At 39.3% G+C, this 18,928-nt stretch overlaps 1 protein-coding gene across 1 annotated transcript in view; it reads left to right on the plus strand.

The window, feature by feature from the left end:
- grik4 (glutamate receptor, ionotropic, kainate 4) overlaps positions 1-18,928 on the plus strand; it is a 136,505-nt gene that overhangs the window by 26,340 nt on the left and 91,237 nt on the right. Inside the window, exons 2-3 of the mRNA XM_070828810.1 lie at positions 5,659-5,823; positions 8,960-9,057. Of these exons, the coding sequence (XP_070684911.1) occupies positions 5,659-5,823; positions 8,960-9,057 (263 nt within the window). The remainder of the gene's footprint in view (positions 1-5,658; positions 5,824-8,959; positions 9,058-18,928) is intronic.

Consider the following 18,928-nt stretch of genomic DNA (forward strand, 5'->3'; position numbering starts at 1 on the left):
GTTTTTTTAAAAAAGGCATTCAAGTACATGTCTTGGTCCATAGTGGATTCTTAGTTGATGTTGTCATTAAGCCCTATAGGAGCCAGCATTAGTACGCAGCTCTGTGTCTGTGCGTTGGCATGTTTTCAGGAAAAACAAATGTGATCCCTCCTGAACAGGATAGGATGGACTAATCAGCCAGCTACAACAAAACAAGCAGACATCTAATGAAGTTGCAAAAGTAGAAGTTGATGCCAGAATACAGGGAAAGAAGTGTCTGCAATGAATAATCTAAAGGCGAATATGCAGCTTGCTAAAAAAAAAAGAAAAGAGCACTTGAGGTTATAAATTTGTGTCTTCACATCACTATTTCTAGTTTCAAATACGTTTGTCTGCCACTTGTCCAGTCTTCCCTGCAATCCAGTCAGATTCCAGACCCAAATGTCTTTTATTGCTGCATCCCGTTACACTGTGCAGGTATAAGAGAGTAAAATTCTTGGGTTTCAGCTCCTTGACATTGCAGCAATAAGTTTACAGTGCAAATGTACATTGCTTGACAATGATTCAGAGTTCCATATATTTTCCTTAATAACAAAAGGGTAAGGTAATTGGTGTCATTTGAAGAAAAGGTTGTGTGATTTGAACTTCGTCATATGATTACAAAGTTAAATAGCTAAAATGAAATAAAACCAGTGGCAGTTTTCCAGTGCAACTTTTGTTTGCAAGATATTTGGGAGCAGTATTCAGAGCAAAAAAATACACAAAAAGTAAAGCCGAGGAGTTTTGATTTTTCCACCATATAAAACAGAAGAACAAGGGGCTAATGTCTTGAATAAAACATACGCTCAGTCTTAGGCATCGGAAAATCCTCACTGTATACATTAAGTAGACAGATGGATGAGTTATTTTACCAGCAGAAGCCTGAAATAATACTGAATAGAAACAGGTCAAAGACGCAGATGTCTGTTCCTGTAATACCTTCACATTTTTGTCATCTGAATTGGGCCATATAAAGTTCAACTCCCTCAGCTTCTTGACACGCTAGGCAAATACGCATTTCTTTGTGCCAATACTTCAACAATTCATCACATTTGTCTCAATAAGAAATGGTATGTTTTGCGTTAGTGCGTTCATTCCTCATCCAGAATTGATTATTGCTTCTCATTTGCCTGTGGCAAGAGGAGCAGTCTCTCAAGGTAATGATAACTATTGAGAGCACGTATATCTGGAATGGTAGCCCAGCAAAGTGCATGATTTTGAACAGAAATCGTTGATCTCCAATTCAACTGAAAACCATGTTAAATCACTTTACAGTATCCATATTCTTTAAAAGCATTTATTTGATCAAAGGCCAAGTCCCTCTGAACTCTTTCCCCCTCTCCCTATCAGGTAATAGCTTTTCTCCCAAGCAAAGCTCACGAGTTGGAGAGCACATTACCATTAATTACCTTGTACAGTTGGTGAAGAGCTAGTTCATTTGATCTGCATTTAGCACTTGGTCTGATGGAAAGAGAGATGCAGCTATTGAGTTAATAGAGAAGCCAGCAGATCCTTCAAAAGGATAATGAGTTTTTTACCCTTCACTGCCACTTTTCAGAGGCACACCAAGCCTCTGTATGCTTGTATTACAAAAATCATTGCTCCTCAGGCAATGCAAGCCTGTGTTTGGACCTTTCTTTTAAGTCCTACAATAGGGCCCTGTTACTAATTTACACAGAACGACAACTTGACAGTTTGAAGTCTGAATGCCTTGGATCTGACTTACTCTTCCAAACCACACATTTCCCAAACCTACCACTCTCCTGCAGTGTGCAAGCACTGAGAAAAACTGCAGGAAGTGACGTTTTACCTTTAGTGTTGCTGCTTTGTTGTTGCAAATGCTTGAAATGACAAAATCTTTAATGACAGTGTGTGTACACTTGTGAACAGTATAAGTGGGTATCAGCAATTAGAGGTACATTATTGTGATTTCTTACCAAGGTGATAAGATGGCGTTGACTCATGCAATAAGGGCTCTCAATCTTTAATCTTTATTGTGAATGGTTCCTATATTTTATAGAGTTTGTGCACAGTGGTTTGGTGTGATTTGTTTTAAACGTTACAGGGTTGTTCTGAAATGTTCTAAATCAGCCAGAGGTTGACATGCTTTCAAAATGAACACATCTGTGAGAGATGCTAAAAGACCTCATTATATCATCAAGCTGTGCTACACGCCTTCATCTCACAGGAATTCTCATTTCATACCTACCTTTCACTGAGCCTCTCTTCCACAGTCCACAGCGTTGTACGCCTCAACGTTACTCCAGGCTACTCATTGATTGGTTTCGATGGATCAACGGCCAGCTCATGTTTTCCCTATGTGAAAACAGCCTTGCTTGTTTGCCAGCTGTCATGTATTGACCTCTCCCAAATGTCAGCTTCTGTGAGACCAGAATTATAAGTTTAACTTGATTGATTCACTACTACATTTTATTGGTACTTACATTTTTGATGCAGCATTGGGAGGGGAAATGATATTACCCTTTTTTTTTCTTGTCTAGCAAAATTGCCTCAAATAAAAATGTCAGTGACTGACAGAAGAGACATGACATGTCAACACAAAAATTATGTAAGACATTTTAAGAAAGAAAGGAAGAGTAAGGCAGAAAGTTAAAGTATAAAATAGAACTACAGTGAAGTGTCCTTAGAGAGACTGTTAGGAAATACTCTGCTATTTATAACAGCAGACATAAAACTTAAACAGACAAATAGTTCTTCCATCCATTAATTTACTATAATACCAACTCACTTGACTCCATATTCTCCAGTGTGGCTAATACTTCAGAACATTAGTCATGTGTTTAGGACCTCTTAACTCCTCTGTCTTTCTACATCATGAACAGTAATGCCATTGTCATTTTATGTGGCATGTTTTACCGGTTTGCTAGATGCACCAAAACAGTAAAGCTGTGGGCCATGAAACCAAAACAATAGGCTAAAAGGCACTGAAGCGCTCCATAGAGACGAGGGGGACTGCAGTACAGGTTGATCATTTTCTGTGGGTTTGTCACTTCAAGTGATCCATTTTGTTTACAATACAGGGATCTGATTCATTATTTATGTAAATATATTGATTATAGCAGCTTTAAACTCCTAAAATGTAACCTTACTACAATATGTTGATATGGAAATGGTCAAATTTCACATCAGACCGGCCTAATATTTTTAGTCATGATCTCGACAAGAAATCGTGGTGAAATCAATCTTTTTAAACTTGCTGCTGCGTCGACATAAATCTCCATCACAGGGTTTTTGTTAGGATTTGAAATGTTGATCCTTGGACAGAGTGAAGTCCAGAGAGCTGAATAATGAATATTGAAGAAGCTGGGTTTTATATTGGTGTTTTAATAAAAATTTAAAACTTGTAAAGCCTGACATTTCCCAACATGAGGATGTGCCTGCTTTGAGGGATTTGACGACTGTGGGCACCAAGCATAATGATGATTGTATTGAATGCTGAGGCCATTCACGGTATAAGAAGTTTGGTCGAATAGGAATGACTAAGACGCACAAAGCAGCCATGAGGAACAGTGTTCTGTCATCTAAAAATGTCAGACTGTAATGAATGCTTACTTTGAATACGTCTGCTTGTCCTCAAAAGACGTGTTACATTCCTAACAAATCCAATTTTTTTCACAGCACATTAACTACAACTCAAGCTCATTGCTCAATGCAGAGAAATATCCCCTTCCTCTCTGGACATAACATTTGAAATGAATGTGTGCCTTTGATTTTATTCAACTATCCAAATAACCAGTGATCACATTAAGCTGTTGTGAGCTGTACGTGATCAAGAGGGAGCCCGTAAAGTGCTTAAAGAAATGAATGCGTCCTTTGTCTATAGCTTTTCAACCAGACTGAGATCTTTCCAACCTCAGGTGACCTTTCACTGCTACTCTCTGCTTCTTAACAAAGCTATTTAATTGGTTGTGGATGTTGGCTTGCTGTGACTTTGACCTGTGATGATATCAGATGAGTGGATATGTCTCATCTTTGCAAGCTACGGTTAGTTGTTGTTTATCCAGCTGTGTGATCAGTAGGGAAAAGGTCACTTCACGTTCCAGTTCTGCAGGCAGGTCTGCATGTCTAATTCTGATATGATTAGGGTTGAAGTAATAATACTCCACCTGTAGTTTTTCCTCTTTAATGGACACTCTACCATCCAACCAAGTTGTGCTTAATTGTTTTTTTGTGCCTTGTTAATTTCACGCATTTCCGGGTAGGTTACTTTTATCTCCTGCCTCTGTTTTAGCTGCTAGTAAATGCAATCTGTTTAACTGTATAACCTTTTTGCTATTCAAGTATAATTACATTAATTACAAAGCCTGCTTACAGACATCTGGTGCTCTTTTTACTGTTTTCCTCCTACTGTGAGCGTAGACCCATCGCAGAATGTCGTAGTTCGTACAAATGTTAGTGGCTCATGCAGCCTGCTGATGTGGTTCTGTAACTTCATCAGAAAAGTGAATTCATGGTTAGGCTGAAAAATATAAGATAGGTCATTTATTCAGTACACATAAAACCATTTGATAATACAATGAATAAATGATGTTTGTTGTGACATCTGTGCTGGTAAAGGTCACTGAACAAATTTAGCATTTGAAGCTTACGTCTTTCAAAATGAATATAATTACCTAAAAAAAAAACATGTAAATGTTAGGCATCTCAACCTACTGTCTGAATGCCCTTTATTATTGCTGCAGTACAAAATATTCCGAGAATGCATACAAATATACCGCTCCTTATTTAGCATAGAGTATGGAGTGATTAAAACCTTTTCAATAACTAATCTCTGCGTTCTCATTGTGGTGAAATAACATTATTTTTTCCTGCATAAAAAATTAGAAGAGTGCATTATCTTCATCCAGTCCCTTAATAATTGGCTTGGCTAAGCTACATTCAAGACAGGCATCAATTTTTCCGATAATTATTCTACAATACGAGAAATACAATCTTGCATACAGAACGCAAATAAATAGTTTCTCATTGAAACATGTTGTCTCATCATTCTTTAATGCTCTTGTGGCAAACTGATTTAATTTTGTATTAGACTTAGACAGTGTAGCATCTCTGAAAAGCTACAGCTGTGACTGTTTTTTTTTTTCTCTACACTGCCTCAATGAAAGTGAAACAACTTGAAGGATGTTTTGAGCACTCTGCTGCAGTAACTGGTGTTTTATGAATTTATATTTTCGCAGTGTTTTTGAAAAAATCTTTGAATGGGCTCAAGTTTTAAGGCTTTTAAGCGTTCAAGCTTTTATCATACAGATCAGATACACTCACCCTTTTAGAACAAAAGTAGATTCCACACAGTAAAAGCTGCTCCCAAAGTGTATGGATTTATTAAGAACAATACCACTGTACCATTGTAGGCAAGCACTCTAGATTAATGGGGAGCAGTGTGCACAAAATGTCACCTAAGTATTGAAGCTAATAAATCCATTCTCCTTTGGAACAGCTTCCAGTGGATTGAACTTTTATTGTAAATCTAACAGAAAAAAGACTTTAAATGTATTCTTAGGTTCTCAGATTGAATTTTCATTGACCAGTTGGGTCTTCCTGGTACTTTCAATTGACAGAAATTACCAGTGGGGATAAGTATTTGTCTAATTTTTTCTTCTGCAATCACTCTTTTTACAGCTGCCATTCTTGATGACCCTATGGAGTGCAGCAGAGGAGAGCGTTTGGCCATCACGCTGGCCAAAGACAGCATCAACAGGAGCAGTAACCGCTCAACCACTGGCAAACTGGAGGTGGACATCTTTGAACTTCTGAGAGACAGCGAATATGAGATGGGCGAAACAAGTAAGTAGCACGAGAAAGAAATTGCAATGAATTGGGGTGGAAAACAAAGTGTTGGCATGTGCGTTTGTTCCTTTGCATGTGAGTTTGGCGGTAAATAGAAGTGTACATGTTGAGTCAGAGAAAAATACGGAGAGAGTAATAAATGTGAGGCACTGCTGGGTCCAGTCAGCAATCACACCAGCAAAAAGGGTCCCTCATTTTGAAATCAGCAAGCCTGTCATTTCAATTCAGGCCTACTATCTTCTTTTCACTCCGTCTCTTGCACTCTTCCCCAGAAGTACATAGAGATATGTCAGTTTGGTTTAACAATATTTTTGTCAAACAGAGGCAAACAAATTATTAAAAATATTAAAAATAGATGACCGACTGGTGTGGTACATAAACGCAAAATGAGCTGTCATATTTTGATAGTGGCAGGAGTCAAACAGTGTGTTTATATCAGTTTTCTAGGTTGTATTTCGCTCTTTTATTTATCGGGCACCCTTCATTCTGCTAGACAAGACAGAGAAAAACAGCAGTTTCAGTAAAAAGAACTAGACGGCTCAAAGTAAAAATGACTTGAGGTATTTCAAAACAAACATGACCTTCAACAGAAAGCCATATGGATCTTTTAAAATGAGCCATTATGAGATGTCCAGTAATTTGACAAATGTGTCACTGAGGGTGACTCCATTAACACAAGCCAGAGTACCTATTTGTTATCAATTACATCAATGCTTTTCCGTCACAGCTACCCAGAACATCAGTGTACTGTCTGAAGCTTGTTTGTTGCCAGTGTATATGTCCTCAGTGTATATTTGTTAGAATACAACTATCCAAAATCAATACAGGGCACTATTATGCATAATGACAAATATAAATCGCTATGACAAGAAGTGTGGGGATTGATTTTCAATACGACATTTTTCTACTTTCACCAACCCAAGAGCTTCAGTGGCGTTGCTTAATCCATGGAAACACGCTTCACTACCCACAACAACGAGAAACTGTATTACCTTCTCTGCCTGGTTTACTGCAAAGCCTTGCTAAGTGTGGTGCCTCCTGTGTCTATGTGTGCACATGTTTGTCTGTGTGTCTGTGTGAGTGTGTGTGTGTGTGTGTGTGTGTGTGAGGTACCACGTGTTGGTGTGTATGCTGGATTGTGTGTATATTGTTAAAAAAAAAATGTATGTGTGAAAGTGCGAGTGTGTGTGTGTAATTAGAGGCAGGAATTGGATTAGGGACGGATCAGTGGCCGCAGTTAGATGGAAATATCACAGAGGGAGCGCTACCTGCCCAGAACAGTCCCACCCCTACCTTTCAGGGACCCACTCGTGCCTGTATAGTACACAGCTCCTAAATGGATCCCTCCTTCGACTGATTGCTGCTTTTAAAGGCAGAAAACGCCACATGACAAGACTCCATTCACAAACAGCCATTCTTTTGCAGTCATATATTGCGTCTAAAGCCACATAACATGTGTAAAAGGTCTGCTTTGGTGCTGTCATCTGCACACCTGAGGAAACCGATTGCCAACTGAGAATGTTTTAATCCCAAAAAAATTGAATCGATCTGAGAGGAAGCTAAAACTGTTTCCTACAGGTAGGCGCCATGATCCGCAGCTGGATCGGTTTGAATGCGATAGAAACATTTAGTTCGTCTTTGAGTGTACACATGCTGGTTGTGTAGCTTTTTCCTAGATTTCTGTCCATTCATCCTTCCTCTTATAACCAGCAAACTTGTCAACCATTTGTGAAGTCAAACTCATTAGAGCCCTCTAATCATTCCAACGTTCCAATAGCTTGTATTGATCAGTAAAAATCAATGTTAAGCAGGGAAAATTGACTTGGTGACCTTCTGACCATAATTTGACCGCAGTGAGCACACTGTGCTATTCTTTTGACACAGACTTTTCATGCACATTCTCCGTCTCTCACGCACACATACACAATGCTAGCTGTGCAGAAAGAGAACAAATCAAAGTGTCCGGGGGGCCAGGAGCATATTTGCTAGCGGTCAAATCATTCAGCTTTATAATTTGGTGAAGCCATGCGGACAGGTGCGAATGTGTGTGTGTGTGTGTGCATTTACTGTAAATGTGTGCATACATGTGTATGTGGGTGTTAGTGTACGGTGTCAGTGTGTTCATGTCTTACAGGGCCCATGGGTGACTAAGGGATTACTTATTAATCATTCGATTCACTGCCTCCGGATTCACTACACAGGCCCCCTTTGCCTCTTTCACACACACAGCTGGTTAATGCTCTGCATTTGCCCCAATAACAGATACCAAATTATCATCACACAGACTTACTTTGCGCACACATGCTCACACATGAACAGCACATAGTGTCTATACTTGTGTCTGACTCACATCATTGACTGTAGCAGTTTAATTAGAGGCCAGGGATTATAAACTCACTAGAAATGGCACTCTGTTTTCCAGTATGGGAGATTAAAGCATATGGCCTGTGTACATCAGAGAGGAGTAAAATTCACATTCCCTAAAATGTTTCTGTCGAAAGATGTGTTTTCACCCCCAAAGGTAAAGCCTTTAAATCAGTTCTTGTAAAATGTAGAATGTGGAAAACAAGATGAGATGTGCGTGTCGCTTGTGGGGATAATATAGCATTCATGTGCAAATGTTCAAATACCAGATTTCATGTTTTAAGGCTCCACATATCACTGCCTGTCACTGTTTCTGTCTCTCTGCCTTTTTCACTGTCTGTCACTCTGTTTATCTGTCTGTGTCTGTTCCCATTTCTATATCTTTCTGTCTCCGTATGTGAAAGTCTGTTATATGAATATCGGTGTCGCTCCCAAGCTCATAAACTTAGATTTTTCTGCATGTTCATCACTTTAGGGATATTAAACATAGACAAATGCCTTTCGCCTTGCACTCGTTTTACTAACACATGTGGGTTCAGGTTCCCTTGAGACAGCAGAAGCGCTGGCTCAGGCCACTATCTGTTTAGAGGTTGAGATAGTCAGCAAGTGCATCCATTAACATCTGGCTGAAGAGGGCCTTTTTTAAATGCCTTGACTCAGACTCTCCAAGAAAGCCTGCTCTTTACTTTCCTGGTTAGCACTGACTGATTTTCTCTCTTGCTGTCTCTGACCCTCCTCTCCCCTCCACCCACTCTCTATTTTCTCTCAGTGTGTCAGATCATGTCTAAAGGGGTGGTGGCAGTCCTCGGTCCCTCTGCCAGTCCGGCCTCCAACTCCATCATCAGCAATATCTGTGGAGAGAAGGAGGTGAGTTTATGCATCCAGCTGGCCTGTTGCTGCAGGCCCAATATTAGGCAGCGTGTTCACAGTGCGAGCAGAAATACAGAGTTTGGAACATGATGCTCATTAGCCACTGTGTGTTTTTTGTAGGAGAGTGAGGGGGAATGAAATCCCACTTGTTAGTGGAAATGATGAAATACCTCAACAGTGTCATAACTCTCCATTTCAGTCCTACTCAAATCAAAGCACCGGTGGGCATTTTATTTCCTCCATTCCCCTCATTAGCTTGGAGCAGTTTGGCTGGCTGAGGCTTGTTCGCCACTGTCTGCTGGCCATTTTTATATAAACAAAAGTACAAGTTTTGTTGTTTTGAGTAGATTATGTGAGTGGACATCAACCAAGTCCTGCTGTCCCTACATCTGGTGTTTGTAATGAGCTTTATTTTATTTACCTAGTTGACGACTTAACAATTAGAATAGAATTGTGGGTATTACTTTCACCATGCCAGTCAGTTCTGAACAGTAAAGAAAAACACGTTTTCCTCAATTTAAACATGACTGAGTGGACTTGGATTCAGAGCGAGCGTACAGATCCCTGTTGGATGTTAATTGGCTTGTGTGAACTCTGACAGGGTGTGTTTTTCCTGTCTGACATCCAGAGACAGTACCTTTAAAACATACAAACAATAAACTAGATCAAAATAAATAATAAATAAGAAAACAGTTGTTTGTGCAGAGCTTGATCTGTGATGGTTTTATTACATTTGACACATTGAATGTTTTGTGCTATATATATATTTAGATCATTAAAGTGAAAACACCTTGTTATCTTATCTCTATTATTAGCTGTCTTTCAGTTCTTCAACCATTCAGCTTTCACTAGTGTGTTGTGACGTGTTCGCCACCATAATTTGATTTGGTCTACAGAAAAGCCGGCTCTTTAACTGCATGAATTTGATCAGCATGACTATTAAAAGATATCCCATTAAACCCCTTGTCTCTATAATGTCCTCTGGTACAGTACGGCCTGTCCTCCTAATGAGACATCAGTCTGTTATAGTGGTAGACAGACCAGGACCCCCCCCCGCTGTTAAAAATTTCTGGTGGCTTTGACTTGCGAGGCTGACTGCTTTGAAACACTGACTGTGATAATACCACTGTATGGTTATTAAAGACAGTATAAAATGAAATATGACATTTGAGTTGTTAAGTAATACATACAGATAGTCATAAGTTACTCAAAGGAGTTGATCCTGGCCCTAACGATACAGTTTACCCACACTGGCTCAAATTTCTTCTTTATTCATCCCTTCTTATTGCACATGTGTATGTGGGTAAGGCAGTAATTTGGATGACCAGAATACTTTGAAGCACAGCCAATCTTCCATGTTTGTCACAGACAGTAGGATTATAAGATTTGCTGTCGTCATATTGAATTAATCTTTATAACACTTCTTTAAGCAGTAAGTTCCATCAGGCCTTTGCCAGCACTGTCACTAATGCTGTAGTCTGAATTCTATTTAGGGTAACACCTAATACTTCAGTACTGCTCCAGTGCCTGGAGAACAGATATGTAAAGTGTTACCACACATCACTTGACAGCTTCATATAAACATTTGCACTGGGCGTTTGATATGTCAGTTGCGTGTCCATCTTCATCTGCTCTGTAAATGAAATACTACATCCATATATCACCCTCTCCTCTCACTACATTGTCAAGTGAAGCTATGCAGCCTTGTCCTTGTGATAAACTACTGTATAATCTATTATTGGACTGCTCATGCCTAATATGTAAGTAGCAATTGTTGTAATTGGTCACGGTGGAGCTAGTTTTAACTATTTTAAATACTGTTGTTTAACTTACTGGAGCAGAAGTATAAAATGGAAATAATAAGTAAAGTACAAGTTACTTAAGTACTTGATTAAATGTTCTTACTTCCATTCCACCTGTACCTCAAACTTATACACAGTAGTGGAATAACTCCAAGAACAAACCATTCCTGCTCTGACCTCCACGAGTTTCAGTTTAACCCTTTATCAGGCAAGGGCCCATATTTGGTAACTTAAGTGGGAGTTCAAAATGCCCGCCCCTTGCCTCACCATGAGGCAGTAGAACTACAAGATTTCTCCAAGTCAATCAGCGACAATCAGGCTACATGACGGACTGGCAAGAAACCATATATGGTAACTTCATTGACCTTGATTTTCACCATAAAGTTGAAATTGTTTTTGAAAAATTCACAAAAGTAAAAAAGTCTTGTAATGACCACCAGTAATGGTCTAGGGTTGAAATTTTGAATTTCTAAGTATTTCAATGAGTGCCCTATAAAGGGTTAAGCCTGTTGCACTTGGGATCATCTTCAACTTTGACTTCTCGTTGCTCGATTGTAAATTGTTAAGTGTTGTACTTCACAGGAGCAGGACGGAGCTGCGGCTGCTAGACACCACTGAGTAGGCAATTTAGCCCATATATAGCGTCTTTGAGGGTTCTGAATGTGTTTTAGATTGCAAAATGGTTTGAAGTGTTTCTTCTCTAGAGAGAAGTGGAGAGAACATACAGTGTAGTGAAGAAAGCAATGTTATTTAAAATCTGACAGCCACACCCATTCCGACACTCTTACTGCTCCTAATGTTAATTTATTAGATCTGCAGCTTTTTTTAAAAGAGAGTTGGTGGTGTTGCCTCCGAAATGTATAATAAAATTATATTAGACATAATTTTATGTCCACCCCCAGTTCAGCATGAGCAATGGGAATTATTTAGTTAGTTTACAGGAAGAGATGAAGGATTTTGATCTAAAAATATACAAAATGCAACAGATTAATACACCCACAGAAAATAACAGGAATAATTTGATCCGCTTAACTCATTCTGTGTTATACAAAATGCATTAATAGCTATTTTTAGGTTGGCAGGTAAATAATAGAATAATCAAGCCCACTGATACTCACTTTTGATGTCATCACGTCCCTGCTTCTGGTTTTCATTGTAGTCATCAGAGACCAATGTATACCCGGATTTCATAGCTGGAAAACCAGCAGATGTAGTAACATCTGATGAAATGTGGTTGCTGAGGATCACTTTAACTCAGTCGTCCTCACCTGGATGCTATCAAGAGCCAAGAGTGTGCAGATTTTTATTCCAATCAATCACCGAACCAGCTCATTTCACTGATTAGGTCTCAGGCTTGAGGTGTGCAAATCAGTGAAGTCAGCTGCTGTAGGAATGTGTGTGTGTGTGTGTGTGTGTGTGTCTATTCTTTGTCTTGAAGAAAAGGTCACATTGCTCTTGTCATGATCACTCTGAAGGGGATGACTGGCTAACAGCCTTCAACATCATGAGCTTATATCAATGGTAATACAGAACTATCACAATGCATAACCCACAATGACTGTGGTAACACAGAATGTAAACAGGTATACATGAAAACCATCACATCTGTGTAACTGATGTATGAAGCGCTTTTAGTTTAAAACTCATTTACCTCTGGAGAAGTATACCCAGTTATTTGCATTGGAATTATTTTACTAATTATGGATATATCCTCACAAGATGAAGATCAAAAACAGCTTCTGTTATTATTACCAATCACAGGATGACCCCAGGTAATACTAGCCATGCATGAAATGGGCTAAATAAACTCAAATTCTCTTGGCACATTAAAGGCCCTTCATGGTGGAAAAGCTTACAGCAAGAGGAGACTGAGAGAGAGAGTTAAGCTGAAGCTGATGTCATATTTTACCAAGACGGTAAAGTTATCTTTGTCTCTTTTTTTATCAGATTTTGTGTTGAATAGATGGCAAATAACTACTAAGCACAACAAACTAGTGTCCAAGTCCCTAATTCACATGTTTAATGGAGCTCACAATAATTGGTGTCAGTGTATCGATAATATATAATTAGTTATGAATGTAATAAAGACTGAATGAGAATTTATTGTATTATATAGAATATTTGTCACATCCATAACTAATATCAACAGGCGATCTTACTGTTTCTGTGTGTATTTGTCTGCGATGCTATATCTGCCGAGCTGAAGATAAGTGTGTGAGTGTGTGTGTGTGAGTGTGTGTGTGTGTGTGAGTGTGTGTGTGTGTGTGTGTGTGTGTGGACACCTGCCACTGCGCACACATTACACCTGACCATGTAATCCCTCAGTGTGAGTGTAAGGCCACAGATGCTGGCGCTCCAGTGGCTGGTTGCCTGGGACACTGGCAGCAATATTGCAGCTGACAGCCCCCACTAGGTGATCAGCACATCATTTTCCAGTCCCTATCAATCACTCCGCTGGTTCCACTGCTGCTGTGGAGGCCACTTCCACTGGGGTGAGAGAGGAGAGGGACTGAGCCCGTCTGGGTTTTGCGCTAATAGTGACTAATAGAAAAACAACTGCTACGGAGGAAAAGGGGTGACTGTGTGCATTATGTTGGTAGTTTGTTTCCATCTCATGTGGCATGGCAAGCAAACCTTGGGGTCAGGATTTGGAGGAAGGGCAGATTAATATTGATTAATGAGAAACATTAACTGGGGGTTTGGACGAGAGTCTCCAACTGCTGTACAGGTGTTTATCTGCTGGCTGCTGCAGCCAACCAGAATAGGTGAAATGTGCAGTGCAGTTTTCTTGTTGTTGCTTTGTTTCCTGTGAATCTCAAGGATATGAAATATAACTCTTATTTACAGTATAAGTGGTGACTTAGATATAACGGAATAGACCAAGGACTTTTCATCCCCCATTCACATTTGCACAAGCATCCATTTAAAATCCCCATTTTGTTATTTTCATAGACTAAGGTCATTTTTCCATTAGCCACAGGAAGCTTTCAAACTAAATTGAGTTAATGTCAGTGATTAAATTTTCATGTGCCAAATAATTCATCTGAATTCAGTTTTAGCTCTTTCTCCCTGCCACCTTCAGCTCAGTTTAAATGCTCCAAGTCCTTGTTTTACCGCAAAATTCTTCTCCTCTGCCACAAAGAATGAAATGTACAACATCCCTGTGTCTGCTAAAGAGGGGAAAACATATTCCTCTATGATTCAAACATGTGTGAGAAGTGGTCATGAATATTAATGCCCAGTCGGATGTCCAGGGGTTGCTTTGGGCTTGCAAAACCATCTGGTTGCAAGAGTATAGAGAGATTACACTGCTGCATTTTGGGAAGGTGGTGCTCAGGTTAGATTCAGAGGTGAACCTGAGGTCCACTGAGCAAACAAAGTGCATGCAGGATTGAGGTTACGGGTCAGTGATGTAGCTCAAGCCCTGGAGACGGGCAATAATGAGAGATTTGTGCTTTCATACATACACAGATGCATACCAAAAACGCCTTAAGTAATCTGAAAATTGCTTCTCACTGTCATTTATGTACAAATGTTCAAGAACTACCGGTATATATTATGTTTTCTTTTAAGGTTTTCTCTGCCTTTCTCATTCCCTCACTCTGTCGCCGACACTCTCGTCGTCTCATTTTCTGCCTTTTTCTCTCCTGTCTCCTGTGTTCAGGTGTTTTGCTGCATCGTGAGCACTAATGTTGAGGTAACCCTGAAAAAGTTCTGAGTTTAATTCCAAGATAGTTTGGAATCCAAGGTATTTTTCAAGATTACTTTATTAGTGGGTAAATGAACTCTGCAGGGTTCCTCCTCATGGCTGGACGGGCAATTGTTGAACAGGGCCATCAGACAATGCTGAGGCACAGTTGATTGCTCATGAATGGATATTGAACAAATTTGAAAACCTTTCTCCGTGCTTTTGTAGCAAAAGATTTTCCAGGTCCAGTGGTTCATTTGTGTCATTATTGTGAGGCATTCATAAGAAAGTCACTCAGTGAATATGAAAGCCATACATCTGAGTGTGCGTTCATTAACTCCCCCATTCACGAGGCCAGATATTCATCCTGCTGTGTTTTCGTTCAGTGTGTGCAGCGCTGTCCAAACTGATTTAAATGGGTGAGTTGTCCAGCAGCTCAGTGCTACACATGGTGTGGAATTGCTTTTTGTGACTTGAAAAGCCAGCTAGCCATCCCCAGCAAATCCTCTCTGGCCAGAGACCATTTACACGGTGGCTGTGCTCACTTTACACCGTCTCCCTGCCAGACACTGCATCACAGTTGGTCACAGCAAAGCCAGCACTCCATATAGCCTGTTCGTCCTGTATGGCCAACTTCTGCTCAGCTTTCTCTCTCACACGTGTGGACATCTAAATGTTGTACCTTCTCTGTAATACCCAGTAAAAGGAGAGCACACGAGTATTAGTTTGTTTTTGCCTTGATGACATTCTTTGTTCTTATTGTATTAACAGCTGGCATTGTAGAGCGAAACACCCTGCCTGGTTAGATTGAGTGACCTAATTTATGTGTCAAGAAAGCAAAAATATAATAAATGTTTTGATTACAGTTTTTGAAATTTAACCTGTACTGACAATTGGTGATGCATTAATGTGTAGTCTTCATTATAATATAAACTATAAAACAAAACACTGCATCTATGTATTGTGATGCAAATGATTAAATAATTAATGGCTGTGATTTGATAAATCCTAAAGATTGTGTATCTGCTGATAATGCCATTGGCTACAAATTTTATGCACTGTTACACATCATTGCATAATATAGTTTTCTTTATCTTATAATCATGGTAATGAATGTGTTTAATTTTCATCAGCTTTAGAGTTTTGTAGGAGCTTCATTTTGCTGGAGGCACTGCGATCTACAACAAATACAGATAAAGTAACTGTGTTTATAATAACCAGAGTTATGTTTTAACACCATGTCTTCATGTGTGAATCAAACAGATCATAAGGTTCAGCAGGACGCCATCTTCTCACTGTAAATAAAGTTCATTCTTCACTTATTAGCTTTTTTCTACAGCTTTCAACAGGATCTCACAGTTTAGTTTGCTCAGTTGTCATGGAGACAGCCCAGTAAGTATAGAGTGCAAGTCACGTTTTAACAGGTGGTGTTGTGTGGATTAACATTTACTGAGTCCTCTCCTGTGCAACTGAGCAGCCAGGTGGTTGGAAACTCTGTGTGGTGTTGTTTCTGCAAATGTCGGTATTTTGACAGACAATTAAGGCTAAGCACCAGTTTCTTTGTCTTGCTTTCTCATAAACAAATATTATAAATTTTGAATTTGACATCATAGAAACAATTCACCTTTCCATTTTCCACAATGGCACCTAGCTTGTTTTTTATTTGATTAACCAACTGAGGACTTTATTTTAAATCTTTATATTTACTGACATTTTGAGAACAGCATGTAAACCGCACAAAAATCAATGCCCAAAACCCAACTTGAATATACACACACACGCGCTTGCACAGAGACATGCACATTCACACCCAGGGGAAGGAATACAAGTAAGTAAGAGGAGCTCAACCAAGTGCCAAGGACACAAAAACTCACAACAGTGCATATCATCCACTTGTGATTGTTACATGCAAACCATCAAGAATAGGAGTATGAAACAAAAACAGAAAAAAACAAATACATATATACATGCAAATACAAATGTGATCCAATTGAGTCCTGATATTGCAAAATTGACCCCAAGATCCTTCCCATTTATGGTGACATTTTAAGTTATTAAATCACAATTTTCTCCATGTGAATAACCAGTCTCTGAAGTACGGTTTAATTTGTGTCCTCCAGTCTTTGAGAATAATTTTTTTTTCCTATTACCATGTCCAATAATAGAGCTGCGTGAATTAGTGAAGGGAGAGTTAAAGAGTCCTGGAAGCATCCAGAGAGAGCCAAGTCCCCGTCAGCAGAGAGTCCTGTAGTAAATCCCAGGAAACAGAAAAAACATCTTGACATAAATTAGTGGACAGTTCCAATATAAATGCAAAATGTACCATCATTTGATTCATATTTATCACAGACACAGAAGGGTAAAATTTATGTAACATGACCTTAGACTGATGAAAATGGTGAATTACTTTGGACTGAATTAACCTGTGTCTGCTGTTTATTGAACATCTGTGAACGTTACTGAAACTGAACTGAGGACAATATTGACACAGATTTAGTGAACGACCTTCATTATTCTGTCCATATTACGAACACCTCTGTCCTTTGCTGCATTGGTTTACAGCACGATCTTCATACTAGGTGCCCCTTTTCTCATTTATTTTTCTTCTCTCCATTTACCCTACCACAGTTTTTACCTCATTTTCACCTCTCTACCTTTGTTCCTCCTCTAATATCAGCTATTGCTTCCCAGCTCTTGTCACTCTCATGTTCTTATTCTCACCTCTTTCTTCTTCTCTCAAGTCTCCTCTTGTTCCCTTTCTTTCTCTCATTTCATCTCCTACACCTTTCTCCCTCTCAGACGCCAACTATAGATGACTACCAGGTCAAGATCCTCTATTCTTAAGAAAACTAATGGAGAGATGGGTGGGGGTGGGAGGGATGGTATGATACCCCTCTCTCTGCCTCTCCCTAATCACCCTCCATCAGTCTCACGCTGAATCTCTCTGTCTGAGTGGTATTAGTTCTGCTGTGTCAGTCTTGCTCTGCTCGGGGGGTCAGCTTATGGTTCAGCTCTCCACTATAATTGGACTTTAAGACTACTATACTGTATGTGAAACATTATCCAGCTAAAAGCAACGTTGTTTTGGCGCCAAGTGACACATTATTGGTCAGAACCAGTAATCAGATCTGATCCGATCCACATTTTTTCTGAGCGCAGCACGACCAGCTGGGGGAGGAGCAACATCACTATCATGTACATAGTATGAATTGGAAAATATAAGCAGCTTGGTTATTCAGTTGAGGAGCAGTAAGGTGTCTGTTGAATCTCAATGGGTTTCTGCATTTCTTAAACCCTAACAGCTTAGTATTCTTTCAGATTGCGCACTCAAAAAAAGACCTACAATGCATTGCAATGTTATGCAAATTACACAGCTGAATACAATTCCCCTTCCGACACTCAAGTTTCCATCTATTTATTTTACTTTTTTCATGCTCTCCACTCAACATTCGTTGTCACCATTAGGATTCATTAGGATCCAAATAAAGAAACTATCAAATTTGTTCTCTAGTGTTTTATAAAAGCTAAATCAAGAAGAGGAATACGAGAAATCCTACGAAGACTTGCTCTGTTTAGATTGAAATTGCTGTTTTAGTTTTATGTATTTGTGTCCATCTGTCTGTGCCTGTGGGTTGGAAAGTCTTAGGAATTAAATCTTAGACTCAGGAGTGAAAGTAAAAAAAGGTTTAATGGAAGGTGCTCAGCTGAGGAAGTCTCAGAAGTGGAGCTGCATCATCCCTCACACATTTATTTCCCTTTTTGGACTTTTAAAGAGCTTTACTGTTTGTCTCAAACTAGAGTTTTTAAACTTCTGTTGCTACTTAGTCAGTAGATAGTCTGGCTGTTCCCTTTAGTGTCCTTTCAAAGTAAAACTGTAGATGACTGGTTTATTACATTAATTATACCAGGGCGCCATCTGAGAATTAAACATATGGAGTGCGCTGTGAAGGTATTTAGGATGCTCAGGATGGTAAACTGATAAATGCTCATATCAGTCGCTGCTTAGTGTGAAGGGGATCACAAGGAGAGTGGAGGAGAGGGCTACAACAATGACTCACACCTCTACCTCTTTTTTTAAGTTTTTTAAATCCAAATCTTTAGTTCATAGCATGCTGTATGTTCAGGATTGTAAACAGCATTTGTTTTTCATACATTGTCCCGAGGTTTCACACGAAACTTGGTAAGCATTGGTACTAAGTACTACGCCCAGTTAAATGAGGTGTCTTAGTATGTATTTAGAATCCCCCAAGAGATCCTATTTTTGTACTAATTTGCCAATGTTAAGCTTGTTAGCAAGTTTTCTGTAGTCATTCAAAACTAGCCAAGAGGATCGAGTTAGCCTCACCATTAGTACACATGTTTGAGATGGTTTGTGTAT

The sequence above is a fragment of the Pempheris klunzingeri genome, chromosome 4 (genome assembly GCF_042242105.1).
Source record: "Pempheris klunzingeri isolate RE-2024b chromosome 4, fPemKlu1.hap1, whole genome shotgun sequence".
NCBI classification, from domain to species: Eukaryota; Metazoa; Chordata; class Actinopteri; order Acropomatiformes; family Pempheridae; genus Pempheris; species Pempheris klunzingeri.